Here is a 21,107-nt window from a genome sequence, read left to right on the forward strand (position 1 = left end):
ATTTCCATAGTAAATGGCATAAAATTAAAACACTTTGCAGATGCATAATATAGCAAGGCTCAGTGAATCTGAGAACAGCAGATGGCTTCTATACATCTGGGGAGTTTTTTAATATTAAACAAATAAATGAAGATTGGAGAGGAGTGTCAGTCACGCATCTTGTTGGATGTTTAATCAGCCAGATGAGACATCCCAAATTTTAATTGCCTCTATTTTTTTAGTGTTCCAGTCTAATTTCAAATTGCATAAATGAAGCTCTTGAATTTTCCGTGTCTTGTTTGAAGTGTTGGTATCGAGGTTATAATTTATCAATAAGTTCTACAGGACACAGAGAACAAGACAACTACCAAAAACCCTGCTACTCATGAAAGTGTAAGACCATGTTCCTTTTTAATTACTTCTCATATAATTAATCATCCATCTGTCTGGATTATACTCTTCAATATTATAGCAATGAGTTTAAAAACATGCAATGAATTCATGGCAAGCTTAACAGGAGATAAGCTGTGCTAAAGGAATAAAAATGATGTGGGGTAGTGATTTAGAGGTTGCAGCAAAGTCTGTAAGAAGAACAACAGTTTACTTCTTCATTTGCAATATGAGGTCATCCATCTTGTAACTAAGCACAGCGCAGGAAAATCAAGGTCTGTTCTAAATACAGCTTTTTAAAAAATTTTTTTTTTTCCTCTTCCCACAGTTAACACTAGCCCTAAATAGCACTGTGTAAACATGCTCCTGCTCCTCAACCTGGGGACAACTGATCCCAGCAGAGATCTGCTTTGAGTCACACGCCACATCAAACATCAAATTGCTGGGAATTCAAAATATATACTGCCTTTCCAAGCAACACCACTGCATGGATGAGCTCTACCAGAAGACCTTCCTGGCAATATTTGAAAGACATGTAGATGGGGTGCCTAGGGACATGGTTTAGTGGTAGACTTCGCAGTGTTAGGTTAATAGTTGGACTTGATGATGTTAAAGGTCTTTTCCAAACTAAGCGATTTTATGATTCAGGTCCAGTGAGTGCACGGGAGGTTTGTCTCATGGTCACCACCACCCTTCTTGGACCACACAGCCATAGGGCAGCAGTAAGGAAGCACATCTGCTGCTGGGAGAGATCTGGAGCAAAGGATGGGGCTGATGTCATGTCTGCAAGCCCAGCTCTTCATTTCTTTATAGATCATGGGGGTGGACAGTGAACTGAAAAGATGAGCAGCTTGTCTCAAATCCCCTGGGTGTGGAAAATAAAGAGGCAACTGCTGACTGATTCTGAATGGCTTTCTTAGGGAAGCCTTACAAACACAACTAAGGGGGAGCAAGAACATTGACAGTTAAAATAAAAGGACATGAAAGACATCAATGTCAAACTACTATCTGCCTAATCATAGCTCAAGCTAAGATGGCTAGAGTTGTTGCTTTGGATGGCACTAGCTGCTACTTCTGCTGCTTCTTTCCAGCATCTCCCCCCAGCACGGTGCAGCAGGCTGGGCTCCAGCTAGCATGTGCACTGGTGCCTCAAGGCCAGGGAGCTAGTGGGCTTCTCTAAGTAGGTCAATTTAGGAAGACTATGGCAACTGTTGCTGGAAGAAATAGTGAGTTTGCTGGCTGGAAGCTATGGTACAGTAAATGCCCTAAGGAGGTGCAAACGTAGCATGGGCCGCAAGAACCAAAGTGGGAAAATTACAAGGATGTGATAAAATTCATCCTCAGGAGGAATGAGAAACCTGAAGTAAAGCTTAAAAGCCTAGAGATGAAGGGTGAACAATCTTCTGCTTCCAATAAGAGTAAAATGTTGTCTTCAGCTTAGAGGCATAAAGAACAAACAAAACTGCTGTGGGTATAACTCCAGAGAAAAAGGTTTACTGGTACTCTCAGCTGAATGGGTGGATTGAGATGATTCTTACTAATATAAATAATCAGTACAAATTCCTCAAATTAAGGCAAAGCAGGTAATAAGGTTGTTCAGGTTTCTCACTCTTCCTCTGAAAGCACAAAGCATCATGGTTAGATCTGCTTTGGGAGGCTGTAAGTGGCTCCAAATCCTATCAGTGGTATAAATGCTAGTGATGAATTTGGAAGCCTAGAAGGATTGCAAGGACTAACTGCATCCAAAGTCAGAGTGGGTTTGGCCAAAGACTTTCATTCTTCCAGGGACTCTTCAGAAATACCTCATAAATTGTCTGTAAAATATTAATCGTACTTTGAGTCTCTTTTGTAACATCTATAATAATATTATTAGTAATACAATGTAGTAGTATTTATTACTAATAGTAATTAATAAGTGATCATCATAATATAAGTCTCATTGTCTCCTGAAAAAGCAGGCCCTTAGGAGCTGGCCTAGTGTGGGAACTACTGAGTACACCCCAGTGAAATACAGGTATTTAAATTTTCCAGTCTGAAGAATTCTGGGGCTGAAGAAGGTGACTACAACCCATTTAGACTGTTGCCTCAAAAAGGTCACGGGGAGAAACTAATGTCCTACCATGCTCCTCGCCAGAAAATTGCCATTTTATGCTTTTACACACATATAAAATCACCTCTTGGACTTGAATAACTGCAATGCCACAATGAAATACCTTCCAGTCTAAATCATCAAAGGATGCTTGGGAGTTACATAGTTCTGGGCTAATGGTACTCAACCCAATTGCTTTTGTTTGCTTTTTGCTTTTCATTTACAGAAAGCTTGGTTGTGAGAAATGCTTGTTCACTACATTTCTGAGAATCACAAAGAAGGGAACTTGAGATATTTTTGCTTAGCTTTGGAACAAATGCCTTGTTTGAGAGCTCTTTCAAATAGGGATGGCTACTGCTAGATGGTCTGGGGATCTTGCACGAAAGGGTCTTGGAAATTTTTGGTTAAATAAAAAGTCACCGAGAAAATTAGCTCTTAAAACATACTACTTACATTATGAAACATATATAAACTTTATGAGGAAGTGATAAAAGCTGGAATAGTATCCTGATCAACAGATGGCCCTGGGCAGTATATTCCTCACTATTTGTTCTATAAATGAGCACTGGATTAGGAAAAAAGCCTGCCCTGGGGAAAAACACAGGGCTAACAAGGGAAGGTAACCAATTACCTCACAGGATCTATCAATCTGTCTTCCATGTAAGTACTCAAATCAAAACACTTTGAATAGTCATTAGAAACTTTAATGGGACTGGAACACTAGTCAACTCCTGTAGCTTTTGTGATAACACCGCCACCAGGTACAGAAAAGTGTTAGGAAAGAAAAAAGAAAAAAATATATTAAAAAATTAAATTAATTGCTGTGATAAAAGGCCCTCCTGCCTCAAAACCAAACATTCTTGAGTATGCATTGGAATGCAGCCTTCAGCTGCCTGATCACACACATACATATTTCCCTCCCCTCAGGACTCTGGCCTCGTAAGGGCAATGCAGAGCTAACACACACCTGGGAAACTATTAATTATTGTTCTTCCTGCTTGTTCAAACTGTCCCTGCACTTTCCTCTCTGTTCAAAGAAAATACTACCTGCTCCTTACAGGCCGCTCATTTCTATGGAAATCTGCCCTTGTGTGGTCCAGCTTCCAATATCCTTTCGCTGAATGGCAGCCACAGTGATGAATAAGGGGGCACTGACAATGAAGTGAAAAAAGTTGAAAATTAGTCTAAAAATAAGCTAGTCAGCATTAGAGTGGGAATAGGGTCATGGCTTGCACAAACACTAATCTCTGCTTTAGATTTACTACCTTCCTAGGGAATTTTGCATAGCTGGTCAGCCCCAAACTGGTGGGGGTTTGAGTGGGTTGTTGTTCCCCCTCCCCCAAAGCAGTAAGAGCATAACCCACAAGTTAATGATGTACTTAGAGCACTTATAATTTTCTTCCTTGTAGTTTCTTCCTTGCCTGAAGGATTTAAAACTGGTCTTTCCTAACTACCAGGCAAAGGGTTTCTGAGCTCAGGTTCTCAGCATTTCCCATCTAAGCTGTTCTGTTTTGCGTGACCTAATTTCCTGTTTACAGAAAAAGTAACCAAGAGAGATTCTGTACCTATAGAGAAGGAACAACCACCTGAAAACTAGGATGTCATTCCAGTTACCTTCAGCTAATTCCGAAAGGCTTTAAATATTCATTGAAATAAAGATTTGCTACCAGCAGAATTAATCCTATGCTCATGTGCTCCATTTCTCACCTCCAATCCTACCAGTCTGGCCAGTTATGCCAGTAAGATTCCAGTCTAACTCTCTCTTCTCCCTTCGTCTTCCCCCACTTCCCAAATATCCTGGCGCATAAGTAAACACCACAATACAGTAAATACCCTAATTCAACACACTTAAAAACTTGAGACACCACTACACCCGACTAAAAAACTGCACGAAATACTGGTTCTCGTAGGCCATCTAGTGGTAAAAGGAGAATAGTACAAAGATAAAAAACGTCAAACGTCTTCTGAAAGACGGTTGAATATAATCCGCAAGACACACAGGGTTACCTTGCTGATCCACGGATGTTTTTTCTTCCACACAGCAGCAAGCAAGATGATTAGGCTCACAAGCCACAATCTGAATAAGTTGAGAATATGACCACAGGCTCATTTCATTCTCTCTCCAGCATTAATCCTAAAAACTGTGCCAGAAGTTCTATCTGAACAATTTAAAAACTACACGGTAAATCACTTAGAGCAGACAGGAGGTCTACTGAAACTTGTTTAAAACAAATTTTTAAACCCTCTATTGTGTGAGTGCTAGCCAATTCTGGGTTCATCTAGTTTGCTTCTCACTGCAGGAGACCTTGATGGAAGATGGCAGGTATGCAGACAGCCATGCTTTGCTTACAACTCTGAGAGCCCTGAAAGCACCAACAGGCTCTGTGACCACTTCCCACCGCTGTGGGGGTTTGGTTGCCTTGCACAAGTGAGCTCTGACACACTGCAGCTGGGATGAGATTGCAGTGAAAAGGCTGCATGAGAGCTGCAGGCATCTTTGTTGAAAGCTTCTGTTTCTTGGCTCAGCAGCCACATTTAAAGTGCATTTAAGCTCAGATTCTGGGCATGGATGGGTCCCTGCCTGAGCTGTGTTGGGCCACAGCTCTCAGTTATCCTGATCCTGACTTGCTGACATGATCATTCCAAGTGGACACAGGTTATAGCAGCCTTCTGATTTGTGACTGTCACAGATGGAAATAAAAAGACAACAACTTTAATGTTTTACCTGTGGTATCTAAAAGAGAACCAAAATACACTTCTGCTTGAATAAAAGTTTATTTCATGTATCATAGAAAAACATGGATACCATTAAATAAGGCTTCACAAGATAAAGGATATAAAGGAAAGACATACAAATTTCTAATAAATACACTGCTCTCTCATCATATTGCACACAATATTTCTCATAGTCACACACTTAGGAACTATTTACTACCATTGTACTTAACAGACACTTCACTTGCAAGATCGATCCCTGGTTTTAAGGCTAAAACCTGCTTTTCTTACTTAGGCAAATTGTTAGAGCTATTCCAAAGAACTCAGACTGAATAAGAACACTGGACTTGGTTTGTCAATATCTTAGCTGCTACTTTTATATGCAACTGTACAGTGCAATCTTCTTTTTAGTCTTGGCTCTATTCAGGTTCTATTCTAATATAGTTAATGTAACAAAATAATCTATATTAAAAAAAGGTTCCATTTATGGAATTTGGCCGATCTCACTAATGTAGAAATAACCTGCAATATCACGTTTATGCTTATAATTACCTGGTAGTGTCTTCCTGGTAGTCACAGATTGCTAATGCATTTAAAATTCTTTTACACAGTTGTTTCATGATAAACAAGTCAGAGTCCTTTACTTGCAAAACCTGAGAACTGTACCAGCTTCCTTCAGATATGGTACTTGAACATGTAAGGTACTACAAAACAGAGCTGAGGTACAAAGCTGAACTCTTCATAAACTCCAAATCCCCACTGATGTTAACAGAGTTTGGAAGCTGTGCAACAGAGGAGAGCTATATTTGATTGTCACATCTTAGTTTCTTTTTGGACATCACATAAAATCACTGAACAAAATTTTCACTAAGTGAAAGCAGAGCAAATTTTTTTAAAAGGTATAATAGTGTATTGAATGCAACTGCTATAATCACATTATGCCAACATTAATAGGTTTCTCATATACATTCATTTGCTGTTTGAATTCTAGCTGCATTGAACTATCCAACAAGACAGAAACAAACTGCTGCCTTTACTGTCAATGGCAAACTATTTCTTGACTCAAAGTGAGAATTCTATCCAGTAGCTACAGGAAAAGTCAGACTATGCAAAGACAAAAATAGGTTTACATTCTTTTAAATACAAAGAAATGGACGTCTGCATTTCCTACCTGTCTGCTGAGCCCAGTTACTCTCAGACACATTCCTCAAGGATTTATAAAACTGAATTTGAAAATAAGAGAAAGTGGAATGAGCACTTAACTATGCCCTCCAAACTTACTTATTTTACCTGATGTTTGTGACACCTAGTTCACACATCCTCATATTTATGTAGAAGTCACAAGGTATAAGCATTTTAAACAATGCTGAATGTACAAGAGAAAGAGCTTCACAAATGGGATATAACATGCTTTTTAAGGAAAAATGTCTCTTTTCTGTCCTATCTCCTTACTATTTGGCCACTGTCAAGAACTTGGTTACATCCGTGTTTATGACAGATCCAAGATCAGGAGTCTCATTTGTTAAATAATTTGAAAGGGAAAGAATTTAACTAGGCAATGTATCTAAGCCTCTAGTGCTATCATACACCACAACATTTTTTAAAACTTAACTTCTATATTTAAAAATACATGAATATGGTGTTTTTCCTTGCAATAATAACCTGATTACTTCCAAGTTTATAAGCATAATCAAGATTTCTTCCCTGGAAGAAAATTGTGCTTTTCTGTAGCTTGCCTTAAAGTGTGATCCAGGACAATTATTGAAAGTAAATTGTTATATTAATGGTCCAACAGTGAAGAAGAAACACAAGATTAATAATTTTAAAGGAAGAGAATTGTTCTGTCTTTCTGTCACATGCAGGGTACTCTATCAGTTTAATTATGCAATGCTGGCAAATAATTCCACTTATAAATAGCAACACTGCACATTTGACACAACACTCAATCAAAAAAATAGATTTGCTGGAATGAAGAAAATGTTCCTGTATATATTGGAGCATAATTATAAATCAATTCTTTTGTTTCCTCATCTTCATTGGGGAAACGGTGCAAGCTCTTCCGGGCTGTAAAACATTGTAAAAGTACACATCAGTTTACTGTTATCCTCCTTGACAGTAGGTTTCTTGGCAAATAAGTTATTCTACGTAGCATAACAGCAAATAGAATCACATTAACTAGTAGGTGAAGAACTGTGAAGATACATCTTCAGGAAGTTGGTTACAGCAGTATTTTATTACTGAGGATTGAAAAAATTAATTATTAATTTAAAGCCAAGACTGTACAAGAACATTTATCCACAAGATACTGTATCTGCCAGAGATATCTGTAATACTGAAAGAAATGTGTCAGAGTACCAGCCTACTGAAAGCTGCAGTGTTAGTATGGATTGTGCTTGTGAGGACAATAAAAACTCAATCCTCATCTGATTTATCATATTATCCACTCTACACAAGTTGAAATTAACAATGGATGGATATGAAAATAATATTTCACTAGAATGGTTTAGTTACTAAGTAATCATAGATGAGCATATTTTTGCCAGTGGAAAAGAGTTTACATTTTTCACTCTGCGGTTATTTTCAAAGTTAAAGAAGACATAATGTCTTACATTGGCTAAAACCATAAATTACTCAGTGCAATGTTATGCTATGAAACACTCAATAGGAGTAGCTGTACACAGACTGGAGAGATAATGAAGAATAACTTGTGATTTGGTATACAAGATGGGGGTAGACACATAGTGATGGCTGACACAAGTTTGTTCTACTATAATTGAAGGACAACAGATCCAAAAGCTAGTGACTTATCTGTGTGGAACTATGCACAAGCTTATTACCTGTGTATAAAAGAACTCCCAAGCAGTGTGTCTCAACAGAACTTACAAGGAAAGCTGGCACTTCGTTGCCACATTTACTTGGATAATGGCCTGAGCAAGCTTACTTCTGCCTGTAATATACTGTGCAGACTGAACGTAGCAAACAAAACTAGAATACCTGCTGCATCTTAGTGTTAGACTATTAAAGAAAAAACACACTCTTACTATACTTTCTCCTTTATTTTTGCCCTAGTCTCCCATGAGTACCTATTGAAATTCTTAAAATTTTATGAAGCATAACTTTTATTTCTACACTCTCAGTGCCCAGGCCAGCACAACCTGCATTTTGTTAAATCGCTGCCTGCTTTCTCCAATTAGGTGACTCTTTGGATAGAGATAAATCCAGAGACCAAACTCAATTAGGTTACTGATTATGTTCTTCATAGCCCAAATCACATAGGACCATTTCATAAATAGTAAACTTAAAATATGAAAATAATCTTTCAGCAGAATGGTTTCTTAAGTATAAAGGAATAAAGTAAGTTTCATGGATTCAAACACTCCCATATTTATAACCCACTTATAGCGAATAGACCAGAAGTGTCATGAAGTACCAAAATTTTACACATCAGATACTTGTAGCTTCTTAAGGTAACAAAATCAAACTAGAAGCTCTGTAAAATTAAAAAAAAATTATGTTGTCTATAGTACATAATTTTTGGGCCCTATATTGCACCCCTTTGAAACATCTGTATAATTAGCCCAAATGTTATTTATAATTTTGGTGCACTTATTTTGCAAGCAAAACTGAGAATACACTGAATGACTGTAACTCAGTTTGGAACAGAAGAAACCTCTGGAATTATAAATGGAGTATTTTTTTCCTGGACTATTTTTTTCATTTAATTCTTTGTGCAAGGGAGGCTAAAATGTTATAGTGATCACTGAAAACAGTAGAAAGTCACAGCACAGACAGGGCATTTCTACTGGAAAGAGTTTGTGGAATATTTGGCCTTTTGGTGTCACTTTTACTAAGCCATTCTATTTCCAGTAACCTTTCTTTTTTTATAAACCTGTAAAGCTTGCAGAGTAATCTTCTCAGAAAGCAGTAAGATGTACTGAACTTTGACAGCTGAAAAAGAGGTCTGTCATCTTCAAAGACTTTCACTAATGCTTCACTCTAAAAAATTGCCTTTATAGATAATAAACTTTTTACCTTCATTAATGAAGAAGTCAGCTATATAATATGATGCTCTTACAGCTGATGGGGAATGTGGAATGCCTGGTGAAGTCTTCCACTCAAAAGGATTTTTCTCTGGATGCCACTGTACACCATAAACTGGATATTTGTATGCTGCAACAAACACAAAGCACGTATGCAAGGTCTATGCTTTAAAAATTATGTACTTAGTCTTAATGCAAAAGAAACTCAAAGATAAGCTACAAAAAATACCTCACTTATCAACAGTTTTAAAAAAAGCTTAAACAGCAAGTTGAAATTCTGTTAAAGTCACAGTAGAACTGAAGGAAAAAAAGGAATATTGTAAAAGAAGGACCTTATTCCACACAAAAAGATTTTTGCATACAAAAATATAATGCTACAAGTGTGTCAGTCTCAAAACTTCCTATCTACTGCCAGCATCACTCAACATACAACATTCACAGCCACACAGGATATCCCTGGCACTTTCCTGTGACACATCCAAGTATTTCAGGATTTCCTTGAAGGCCCAGTCAATCCAGGGGCAGTTCCTATCTGCTCAGTGCCAGGCCTGATACAAGCAGCACGAAGGCAGTCCTTAACTCTCCTACAGAGAAAAGCAGCTGATGACTGCTCTTTGCTAACTGCTTGCAGGCATGGGCAATGCCAGTCATTAGTTTAACCAGGTTTTCTGATCAAACTGCTATTCTTCTCTTCTGGAGGACAGCCAGCACACCATACAGAGGAACCTCAGGGCTGACAGCTAAGCCTTACTGTAGAGCTGCTACTAAGTGCACTTATCAAGATAAACCACTCCCTAAAGAGCTAACTTGTTTCTTGAGATAAGCAAGCCTGGGTGCAAAATATATGCAACCCAAGATAAGGAATGCAAAACGCTTTTGGAGGAGGGCAATGACCAGTATTGCTCCTCAAGTAATGAGGGAGGGTTGCTGTTACCTCAGTACCTTGAATTGTGCTCCCTGTACAGCAAACAGAGGCTAAGCATCACAGGAAGACAAGCACAAGCAGACAGAAAGCAAGGTGCAACTGCGGCACATGGCACTACACTTCACAGCACTCAAATATTCCACTACTAAAGGGGGAACAACAGGTGAGAGAATTAAGTAATTAGGCTCACATGTACTCAAAAATACCATACCCCTGCAAACAGAGTTATGCCCCTCACAGCCAACGCACTGTCAGGACTGATGCTCACCCTGCTACTCTTAATAGCAAGTTTGCAATACAAATTAACATCAATAGCACAAAACCTCTAAAGAACTAGTTCGTTACAGTTAGAGTTAACAAAGGAAATTAATTTCCCTACCTTCCATGGTAGATACAAACTCCACTTCACCATCAGTGTTAGTGGTCAGAACATTATAGAAGTTACGAAGCTTCTCGTTCTTTGTGAAATTCTGTCATAAGGAGGAGGATGGGGGAAAGATGTGTTATTTATTTATTCATTTGTTTCTAGTTTTATCAGAGCAAAAACATCTGTGTTCAGGAAATTAAATTATCAAATACCTCCATGGAGAGGCTCCACACATGAAAGTTTGATGTCAATGGTTCAGTAGCAAATGCATGTAACACATCATCAGGGAAGTTCTTGAATAATCTACTGTCTTTTGCAGCTATTAAAAAGAAAAATGAAAAAAGAATATTGTCCGTTACCCAAGCTGATAACAGATGGACTAATGCTGAAGAGGAGGTAATTAAATAAAAGACTGCATTAAACTTTTTTCTGTAATTGTATGAGTTTAGAATACACTGTAAGGAAAATCAGTGAATTAACTACAACAGGTTTCCAATATGCTGTTACCACTTTCCTCCAGCCTTGAGCCAAAGAGGATACAACTTTACTACTTGAGTTCTTGCTAAAACAAGCATCATCCTTCACCACTTGTTCCAGTGACCTTTCCATTCACAATGAGCACATAGGACAGAATTTGTGAATGTTACATGGTCTGCAGATGGATTATTCACAAATTAAAGCATAAAGTATCAACAGTGGCCATATTTTACCTGTATTGCTAAGTGGTACAGCTCTGTCTTAAGGTACCTCTCTTTTCAATACCACATAAATGGGGCAGCAAATGCTAATATTCATCACTGGGAAAGATAAGATTTGAAAAAATTAAAATCACCTGCTCTCTGAGTTTTAGACCCATAAATGTTGCTCAGCTCAGTAACAAAAAGGGACCTACACTCACATTATTTTTGTAGGTAATAATTATCAAAAGACTCTAAGAGCCACAACCGTGGTTTTTGCTGACTGCTGTTGGTTTCAAATGGCTTGTGCTCACATTTCTGTCTTAAAAGTAAAAGAGCTGCACTGATTTTATAAAAAGTCATTGCAACTTAATAAGAAAGAATTTAACAAGATAATCAGAAATGTCCCAAATATTCAGCGCTGTGTATTTATCATGAACAAAACACAACACCTCTCAGCAAAACTCAGACATGAGATGTAATGGATTTTTCACCTGAAGTAAAGTTCAGAGGGAGTGCAAAACCATTTGTCTTGGTGTTAACAAGTAAAACTTCATTACTTGTGAGATACGTAAGCTCTTCATGTCCAAGACAGGTTCCCCACACTGGGAAATAATCTCCTTTGTCGTTAGCCTTCAAAACAAAAAGCAACAATGTAAGGAAAAAATACTGAAGATTTACAGAAAGAAGCCTGAAGAGAACTTGCTACTCTTTTCGCTTTCTCTTGTGAAGGTGAGAAGTAAAACTACTATAGAAGTCCAAATTGCTACCAGAGGAATTGCAACAGTTCAGTTACAACTGGAATAAACACGGACTTCATTAGTTTTTCTCAAGTATGAAGGCTAGGGGATATACACATGTCCACTGGAGCAGTAAACTGAGCCCAATGTTGATATTAATTTGACTGCTCTGTTCTACTAAGAAGTAATGCTGAGAGCAGCCTAAACATAAACCACAAAATGGCAAAACTTCTATAAAAAAGGCAGTCGTAAGAATGGACACAAACCAATTCATCACCATTTTGAAGGAAAGCATATTAATTACAATTCATACTTTTATATGTAGTATGTTATGATCACATAGCAAGGGCTCTTTGCCTGTGCCCACCTACCTGTATTAAGAAAATATAAATCCTATTATTAGCATGGCTATGGTCTTAAGTTACATACTTTTATGCTTGTTTAGCTAGTAGGTTTGGACTTGTCTTCCAGAAAGACAAATTGTAACTTGAAGCAATATAAAAAACTGACAGTAATTTTCAAACTAACTAAAACTGGTGGGTAAGTGTGAAAAATGAGAAGAAAGCAAAAGCAAGAAAAGGAAAGCAAAAAGGGAACAAAACTAGGTTTTTGACACTTAATTAAACAAAGTGCATACAAAGTAGAAATTTGCATTTTTGGTACGGTTAATTCCTGCGGGTAAGAACATGTTAGAGACTGGGATGTTCCAGAACTCCCGTTTTTGTGAAATTTGAGTAGTCTTGTTTCGAAACATTTTTGAATTATGCATACCACACCACACCCACCACCTGGAGAAGAGCTGCTGCTCAAAAGTCATTCCTGAGAAAGCTGAAATTACAGGATGAGAGTATAAATGTTACCCTACTGCGTTACTGATAGTGTGGTAATAAAAGCCCCTATAAGCCCTTCTTCTCAGAGTAAAAATGGAAGATTTACAGAAAGATGGCTAATGGTGCTGCAGAATCTTTATGAAAAGTTGTCATGCATTCTTAGAGGCACAGAACTTGTAACTCCACTTTCTTCCACGTAAGTGAGGAATAAAACCACTAATGGCCAAAAAAATGGACTACAGCTTAAGAACAACTACAAATGAATTGTAAATATTTTTGCTTCCACCTTTTGTTTTTAAAATAAATATTAGCCTGGAGGTTAAGCAACACTGAGGACGTCACATTTTAAAAACTAATTTAAAAGCTAGAACACAGTATTTCATTTAGGCTTTTGCCTAGCTAGTAAAATTCTATTTACTTGGATGGGGGTTAGCACGTCACATCTTTGATTCATGTTAAAGCAGAGTCATTACTCATCGTGAACATTCAGAAAGAAAAGGAGCCCTTGTACATTTTAAAAACACATACAATTGAGTCAGCTCAGTACCTGCTAATATGCTCTCTACTATAATAGCTCACCTTACTTTAGTAAAACTACCAGTGTTTACACTTTATAGCTCTAATTAAGCCTCAAGAGATGAAAATAAAATGTGCAATGATCACAAAGAACAAAGAAAAAAAACCCCAACTTATTAATTAAGAGTCACCTATGATGAACCAAAATTCACTTTCTGCCTTTCACTCACACGAAATACATGTATCATCTAATAAACTTGCTTCTCCAACCATAAAATGACAACATAAGTAATTATGTTAATCCTTGTGAAATGTCCAAAGAATTTCATAATAGTTGTCAACAGAATTTCATAATACTACTGCAAACCACAAGAAACCCTCATCCCAAAACTGAATACCAAGACACAGGCTGCACTTCACAAAGTGAGCAGTTTCAAAAAGACAAACGACATAATTTTCTTCTACATAAGTGAGACAGTCTTTGCGAGATTCAGGTTTAAGGTGACAGACTAACAATCACCACAGATAAAGACAAGAGATAGACAAAAGAATAACAACACTGGTGGCATGGGCATTGAAGAGTAGGTAACTGAATTACTGATTTGCAGCAGCTGACTGCTTCTGTGAATGCCACTGCCTGTGAAGTCCTTGCCTGCTGGTGGAAAGTTGGCAATAAGGACATAAGAGAAATCGCTCATTGCCAGTGGAAGCTGGTAACAGTTCAAGTACTACTCATAGCTAGCTCTAGAATTGGGCAAAGTTTTCCAAAGTATGACTTGTGTGAAAATTTTAATCAAGGTTAGATGAAAATAAAATAAAGTCACTAAAGATGAAAAAAGGAAGAAAATTTAAACTTTTATTCAATTTGAATAGAGGATTAGTAACAAATTGTTGAGTGCATATAAAGCTCAATGAATCTCCATTCATTTCCACAATGCAAATTTTACTTCAAAATGTGTTGACAATAATCTGGGAAAAAAGCCACCTCTTATACTGTAAGATAATTGTATCTTCAATAAGAATTCAGAGCCTTCCTGATGTTCTTTCAAAGAAACAGCTTTCCCGGATTTTTTATGTTGGGTTTTTTTTTTTTTTTTAAATAAGGCTAATGATCATATAAATATTTTAAAATAACTAATATAACCTTTCAAAAGTTCTTCTCCCCTTTTTTGTGTTATAAGTTAAACTAGTGCTTTCTTTAAAAGTCTGCTATATGTACAGTTGGCAATGCAAAGAAACAGGTAAAATGGTTTAACATCTGCACCTCCAAAGATGTATCTACATTTGCTTATAGATAAGTTAGAATAAAGGTCTTTCACTAGCTGGAACATATACGTGAAGGAAGGCCTTACTGTTATATTATTGTAAATTGGTTTATTTGAGTCTAAACTTTAGTCGTTAGACCTCTACAAATGATCCCATTTATGTGTATCTCTGTTCAACGTTTAATGTCAATGAATAGTCTGGTCTTTTGGAAGGAATTATTGCTACTTTTTTGCAAGTTTTACACAGCCACAAAGCTCCAGGTACAATGAATAAATGATACTGTTTTCATGTGAAGAACTTGGGAATTTAAGACCATGACACAACATACAACAGGAGAGGGTGTCAGGAGTCTGAATCTTAAGCTACAAAATTATTCTTTACACTGAAGCCAGCAATGAGCTACTTATTATCTCAGGCTTACAGCTGACACAATGGATGCCAATGGGAAACTGAAAATATGAGCCTCCCTGTCATTTTGATCTCTGAACAGTGACAATAACAAGAACAGACTGTTCCTTAGTAATTACCTCTAATGCCTTGTGGTAAAATATCTTAGCAACCCTGGAATACTCTGAAGTCTTAAGATCCACACCACCTCCTGGAAAAAGTACCCTGAAAGGCAACATCCAAGAATCTGATTAGCAATGGTGATCAAAAGAAAACCTGGACAATGTACACAGAGAAAGGTCTGACAGTGGTTTTAAGGGTAGGATTAAGACATCTACATTTCAGCAATTTGTAGACAGGAATATAAGCTTCCTTTATAGACAGCAGGGAACTAGTCAGAAAAGTCAGTGGAGGCTCGACTATGTTTTCTAGAGCAGACACCTACTTGGTCAGTAGGTTGAACAGCCCTGTAGGCTGCACTGATTGGCATTCCACTAATGACGTGAGTTTAGACAGCTAGTGCCCAGGCAGACAGCTACATTTAGTTGTTTTAGTCTTTCAATGAATCATAGCCTAAATCTCAAGTGTTCTTCTGCAGAATGGTTACTATCACAAAGTAGTCACCAGGTCTAGAATAACATAAGAGTAAACAGAATATACACAAAAGATACAGAGTTCAGCTGGTATACAAAAGGGTTGTGTGCAATGACTCTGTCAAATCCTGCCTTGACTCTCAGCTGGCTCTCCCTAACACTTTAAAATGCTGGATCCAATCTTAATTAATCATGTTCAATCTCATAAAATACAATTGTGGTCCTGGCAGAGTGACCTCCTTACTGCAGACAACACAGATCAAAAAGTTCCTATTAAAAAGGAAAAAAAAAAGTACATTTAGCCATAACCTTTGGTCACACAGGATCTAATATAGCTGAAAAAGACATAGCAATCTCAGAGACTACTTCAAAGAAATAGTGCACAATCTTTTTCCACCACCAAATTTATTTTTTTTTAAATCAGCAATGGCAATTCTTTGTGTAGCTCCCCAAAACCAAACATCACAAAAGACTCAGTACAGGATAGCAGAGATTTAACATATACATGTGATGACGTGGAAAGTAATCAAGTACCATCTGAGACAGTAACACAAAATAAAGCAAATCCCTTCTGGCTGTAATTAGAACAGTAGCCAGAGAACCAACAGAACTGACTATCTAAATGCCCCCTAACCCACTGCAGCAGAATCCCAACTAGATTTATTGAAGCCACATCCATCAGTTGCTGATTTTTTTACCAAAAAGGCAGATGGACTTACTCAATATTCCTGTGCTCTAGAAATGGCAACCTGTGTCAGTGAGGTAATAACAACAAGCTAGAAACTACCAACATCTCACATGACCCCAAACATTTGCAGAAAGAGTGTGCATTTAAACCCTCATGACCAGGTTTATCTTAAGGTGAATGATTCACAAAATTATAAAACAAATTACTCTCTGGTGCCAATATAGAAGATGAATACAGATAAAAGTATTTCCAAAACAGGCCAATTATAAATTTCTACAAAGACCTAGTTAGACAAAGCAGGCAACTGTTACCTGGAACTGGTAGAAAATTCACTTCACCTGCTCCTTTTGCTCAACCCAAAAACTAGCCAATACTAATTAGGAAAAACAAACGTAGTATCTGCTAACGTAAAAAGGATGCAATCCATTAATTAATAATGATAATGGCTTGGCTTTGTTATAAGCAAACTGAAATGCAGCTACCTATATTCCAGTATCTCTGATTAGAGATTATGATATTCACTGTGAATTTCAAAGACTGTCTAAGGAGTACATTGCTGTATCCCTAAAATCCTGTCTCTACCATAGTAAATGTCATGCTTTTAAAAAGGTGGCATTTAAAAATAAATAATTTCAACTGTAAGAGCTAAGCTCTTACAATGTGACAAATCAATGTACCTCTTTTATATTCTAAGTTTCCATAAAATGGAAAGTTCTTCCCTCCAGAGATCTTATTTTTTATTTACACACAGCTATACTGTGGAAGCTATTAGCTGACAGTGGGGGGCAACATGAGGAAATACAGAGCATCCTTACCGACCTACATAGCATAAACCCAACTGCCAGTCACTGCAAAGACAGGAAGATAAGAGAACTGGATCTACTTGCCTAACACCCTCTTCTGCATTGAGGTAGGTGATGAGGCAGAAAGAAGGGGAGACCACAATGGTGAAAGTCCTTCTGGCAACCAAGGAGAGGCTGGCAGCCATAAGAAAGGGATGAAATGATACATTTTTTGTCCAACATAAGGAGCTACAGAGGACACAGTGTCATTGTCTTATACAGTCTTGCAGTACAATCAAGTAAAGACACTCATCTTAGTGAACAGGGCATGCTGTGGAGCATAAGAGCACAATAGTCTTTTCATCCAGTGACAGATCTAAATCTGCAAGTTCTATACATGTTGATTAAGATTCTAGTATATGCATAAGCTTAACAAAAATATTCATGGTTTAAGATGCTCATGACTACAAGTAGCCCAATCACATGCTATGGGCTCACATACAGTCAAGCCTGTGAAATGTAGCATCAGCTGATTTAACTCTTCTGCAGTACACTGTTAGCACAAGGCAAACAAAAGGTTTTAACTTTGCTTAGTTCACAATTAAATGTGTTAAATTAGATCCCAAATTTAAAATGCAGGAATAATAGATGGGTGAACAGTTGCTATAGGTCAGACAAAAAGTTAGAATGTTTGTCTGACAAAGGCCTAAGCCTTCAACTCACAAAAGGCAAGACGGGCTGTTCAAGTAGCAAGAAAGCACCCTCAGAGAACAGGGTAGAAGAGACTGGAAATCAGAAACATGTCTGATAGAGGAGATATGGAAAGGACTGAAAGAGGGAAAGAAAGGGTTGGAACAGAGATGAAATATTCAGCAAGTCCTATTAAATATAAAAATTAAGGTGATGACTCAAATGAGGAAGAAGAAAAAATTAGCAAAGAGGAAGTGGGCTATTTCACGTGTAAAATTGTTAACTACTATAGTGTCACTTCTGTCTGCCTGCAGACAAGCAAAAGAGAACGCCAAAATAAGCCTTGGCACTGTTGCTGATTATCTGGCATGTGCTCCTCAAGGAAGGAAAGGCAGCAGACCAACATAAGACGAAATAGTGCTCTCTCTGTTGTAAAACATATGTACATATCTGGAGCTCTCAGCACAACCTCTCAAGGAAGTAGAAAGAGCCTTCTTGGGAATCCAACAGACCTCAAAACCAGAACTATCATGTCTTTTACCACAAAATCAGTGCTCAAAACTTACCCATTAATAGAGTGGAATATTTTATCATATTCTTCATCTGAAAGATTTAATCTGAAACACCAAGAAAACAGATACAGCATATATATATATAAAACATATTTAACCATAAAAATATATTAATTATTGAACAGACACATGCAACACAGAAAATATGTAGAAAGCATGCTTTGAACAGAATAAAGCAGACCAAATTCAAATGAAACATTTCACTTGAAAGAGCTCGACCCACAAGACTGAAAATAGGGCCCTGTCAGGTACAGTTCAGGATTAGATACTCTGAGACCCTTTGCAGACACTTGTTAAATTTAACATTTATACAAATGGAACGGCTATTATTTCCTGCAGACTGGCAACTCCGGTTTCCAATCGACTCCAAGAAGGGCAGAGCAGCAAACAGTGGGTCACACCCATTCTTCAGTCAAGATATAGTTGAGAGGCGGCAGGATGAGGAAGACCTCAGCATCAGCAAAATGTCAGCAAACCAGTATGACAGCTAAACTGCAGAACTGATACATGGGATATAATCAAAGTGTTCAGCTTTGCTGTATCTAGCTTAGTTGCCAGAATTAGAAGGTTCCATTCACTGATGAAGCTGCTGGTCAGCAAACATTCTGAAAGCTCCACCAGCTACATGAGGAACACTGGATTCTAATTCAGGCACTTAACTAGCGCTCTTATTGGACTGTATATATACATGCTATTGTGATTTTCTGCAGCTGCATTAGTATCATTAAGTTCTGACAATTACCATTTTAACATCTGATTCCAGTGCATTTACTATTTTATCACGAACTGTTGGCTATGAAGTATTATCAGTTCTGCTACTTATTCTGCTACTTTTTACCCAACAAACAAAATACAACATGCAGAGTTAGTGACCCATAGTTTGAGCAGAACTGGACTTTGGTTTCTTCAAGGAGTACTAACAGCCTTCCTCCATGACTTGAATTCTAGGACTACAGAATGTGACAAAAGACAGCGTATATATATGTACCTATGTGTGTTTGTGAGGCACTACACATTAGACTGAATATAGCTAACTTCACAAACCACACATGGAAAGTAAGGAGGATAATTTTCTGGGTTAAAAAATATTTTTCAGAGAAAGGCAATTATCTTAAGAAGAAATATTAAAAAGTATGTGTTCCAGTCTGCTTTTATTCTGATTTCCAAAACTGGCATTTCAAATAGTCTTTTAGGAGTTCTAAACTCTTAGAAAAGCAGCATGACTGCTTTCTCTAAAATAATACTCTTACGTTAAACAATTATTACCCACTTGTAAGGATGTAAAAATCTACCTTATTGGCACAACTCGGGCACCGGCAGATTCCAAAAATTTCACATATGAAGCTGCAATATAAGAACTTCCAAATTTGTTGAACTTCTCGAAGTGACATTCCTGTGCCAATACCCCTGTGGGATCAAAGAAAGAAAATTATCACTATACAAATAGGAAGCACTACACGCTAAAAGAAGAATTAAACTCGAATTTCTTACGAGCCAGGTTACAGTGCTACATTTACTGCCTGAAGGAACCACAAACATTAACTACAAGCATTAACTACAACGCTTAGTCACAAAGTACCAAATAAACACACAATATCTATGACTCAGTTAAACTACTTAGTAATACACCTTCTATTAAATATGTTACAGCTATTGTAAGGTGTGCTTTTTTTTTTTTTTTTTTGTAAAACAAAGCATGCCTAGCGTGGCAACGTTTATAAAAGCTGTCATAAAACCCACGCTTCAGGAGACGTTTCACGGCACACAGAAACCGGCAGGGTTTCGTGTCGGGTTTAGCAGCCGTCCCCTGCACAGGGCAGCGAAGGTGGCGTGAGAGGAGGGAGGGAGGGAGGGAGTGAGGAAGGGAGGGAGGGAGTGAGGGAGCGTGCGAGGAGTGAGGGAGGGAGGGAGGGAGGGAGGGAGTGAGTGAGTGAGTGTGCAAGGAGTGAGCGTGCGAGGAGTGAGTGAGTGAGTGTGCAAGGAGTGAGCGTGCGAGGAGTGAGTGAGTGAGTGTGCTAGGAGCGAGCGTGCGAGGCAGCCCTCGGCCGGCCGCTAACGCTCGGGGAGCGGCCGCGGAGCTGAGGAACCCCCGGCTGCCGCCCCCTCCCCGGCTGCCGCCCCCTCCCCGGCTGCCGCCCCCTCCCCGGCTGCCGCCCCCTCCCCTTCCCCAGCCCCCGCCGACCCCTACCAATGATGGGCCTCTCGTTGCGCTCCGCCAGCCGCCCGCGCAGCACCAGGGAGGCTGCGGCGGCGCAGCGGAGAAGGAACAGCAGGAGGAGGGTGGCGACCCGGAGGGGAGGAAGCAGGACCTGGCGCCCCATGGCTGCGTCTCTCACGGCCCGACAGACCCGAGCGGCCCCGCAGCTCCCGCCCCAGCGCCCGGCCCGGCCCAGCGCCCGCCCCGCCGGCCTGCGGCCCCGCCGCGGGGCACGCTGGGAAATGGAGTTCGGGAGGGGCGGCTCGGGGCCCGCGCTGGGCCTGGGGGGTGCGGGTGGCGGCCCCGGCCCGGCCCTGCGGGAAAGCAGCGCTGGTATTCTCGGAAAATAACTCAGAAATGTAGAGTGATGTGGTTACTTTGTGCAAGACGTACCCGGGATATAAATATGTAGCCACACAGGACCACAGCTAGCCCTGAGCGAGGACATCCTGCAATAACTAGGCCTTGAAGAAGGCGATTAATCGATTGGTTGAAAGAGTGTCTCACGTAAATCACCAACTTGGCGGAGAAGGCTTGATAATTAGACCTAAGGAATGCAGGATGTCATAAAAGAAGAACCAAAAAATCAAGAATATTGAGGGCTAAACCAGTCTTGGGCAGTTGAAACTTCAGAAGTTACATATTGTGTCCTTCAGGTGAACTT

The 21,107-nt window shown here is 38.9% G+C and overlaps 1 protein-coding gene across 1 annotated transcript; it reads right to left on the reverse strand.

Annotated features, from left to right (window-relative positions):
- Window positions 1–5,214: 5,214 nt before the first annotated feature.
- GGH (gamma-glutamyl hydrolase) lies at window positions 5,215–20,606 on the reverse strand. Its single transcript, XM_051611591.1, has 9 exons — window positions 20,435–20,606; window positions 19,539–19,653; window positions 18,241–18,291; window positions 15,062–15,146; window positions 11,677–11,815; window positions 10,718–10,824; window positions 10,518–10,608; window positions 9,206–9,343; window positions 5,215–7,237 (listed from the first exon to the last, which is right to left on the reverse strand). The coding sequence occupies exons 1-9, from the start codon at window positions 20,565–20,567 to the stop codon at window positions 7,116–7,118; spliced, it is 981 nt and encodes a 326-aa protein (XP_051467551.1). The 5' UTR covers window positions 20,568–20,606; the 3' UTR covers window positions 5,215–7,115.
- Between the last annotated feature and the right edge of the window lie 501 nt (window positions 20,607–21,107).

The sequence above is a fragment of the Apus apus genome, chromosome 2 (genome assembly GCF_020740795.1).
Source record: "Apus apus isolate bApuApu2 chromosome 2, bApuApu2.pri.cur, whole genome shotgun sequence".
NCBI lineage: Eukaryota > Metazoa > Chordata > Aves > Apodiformes > Apodidae > Apus > Apus apus.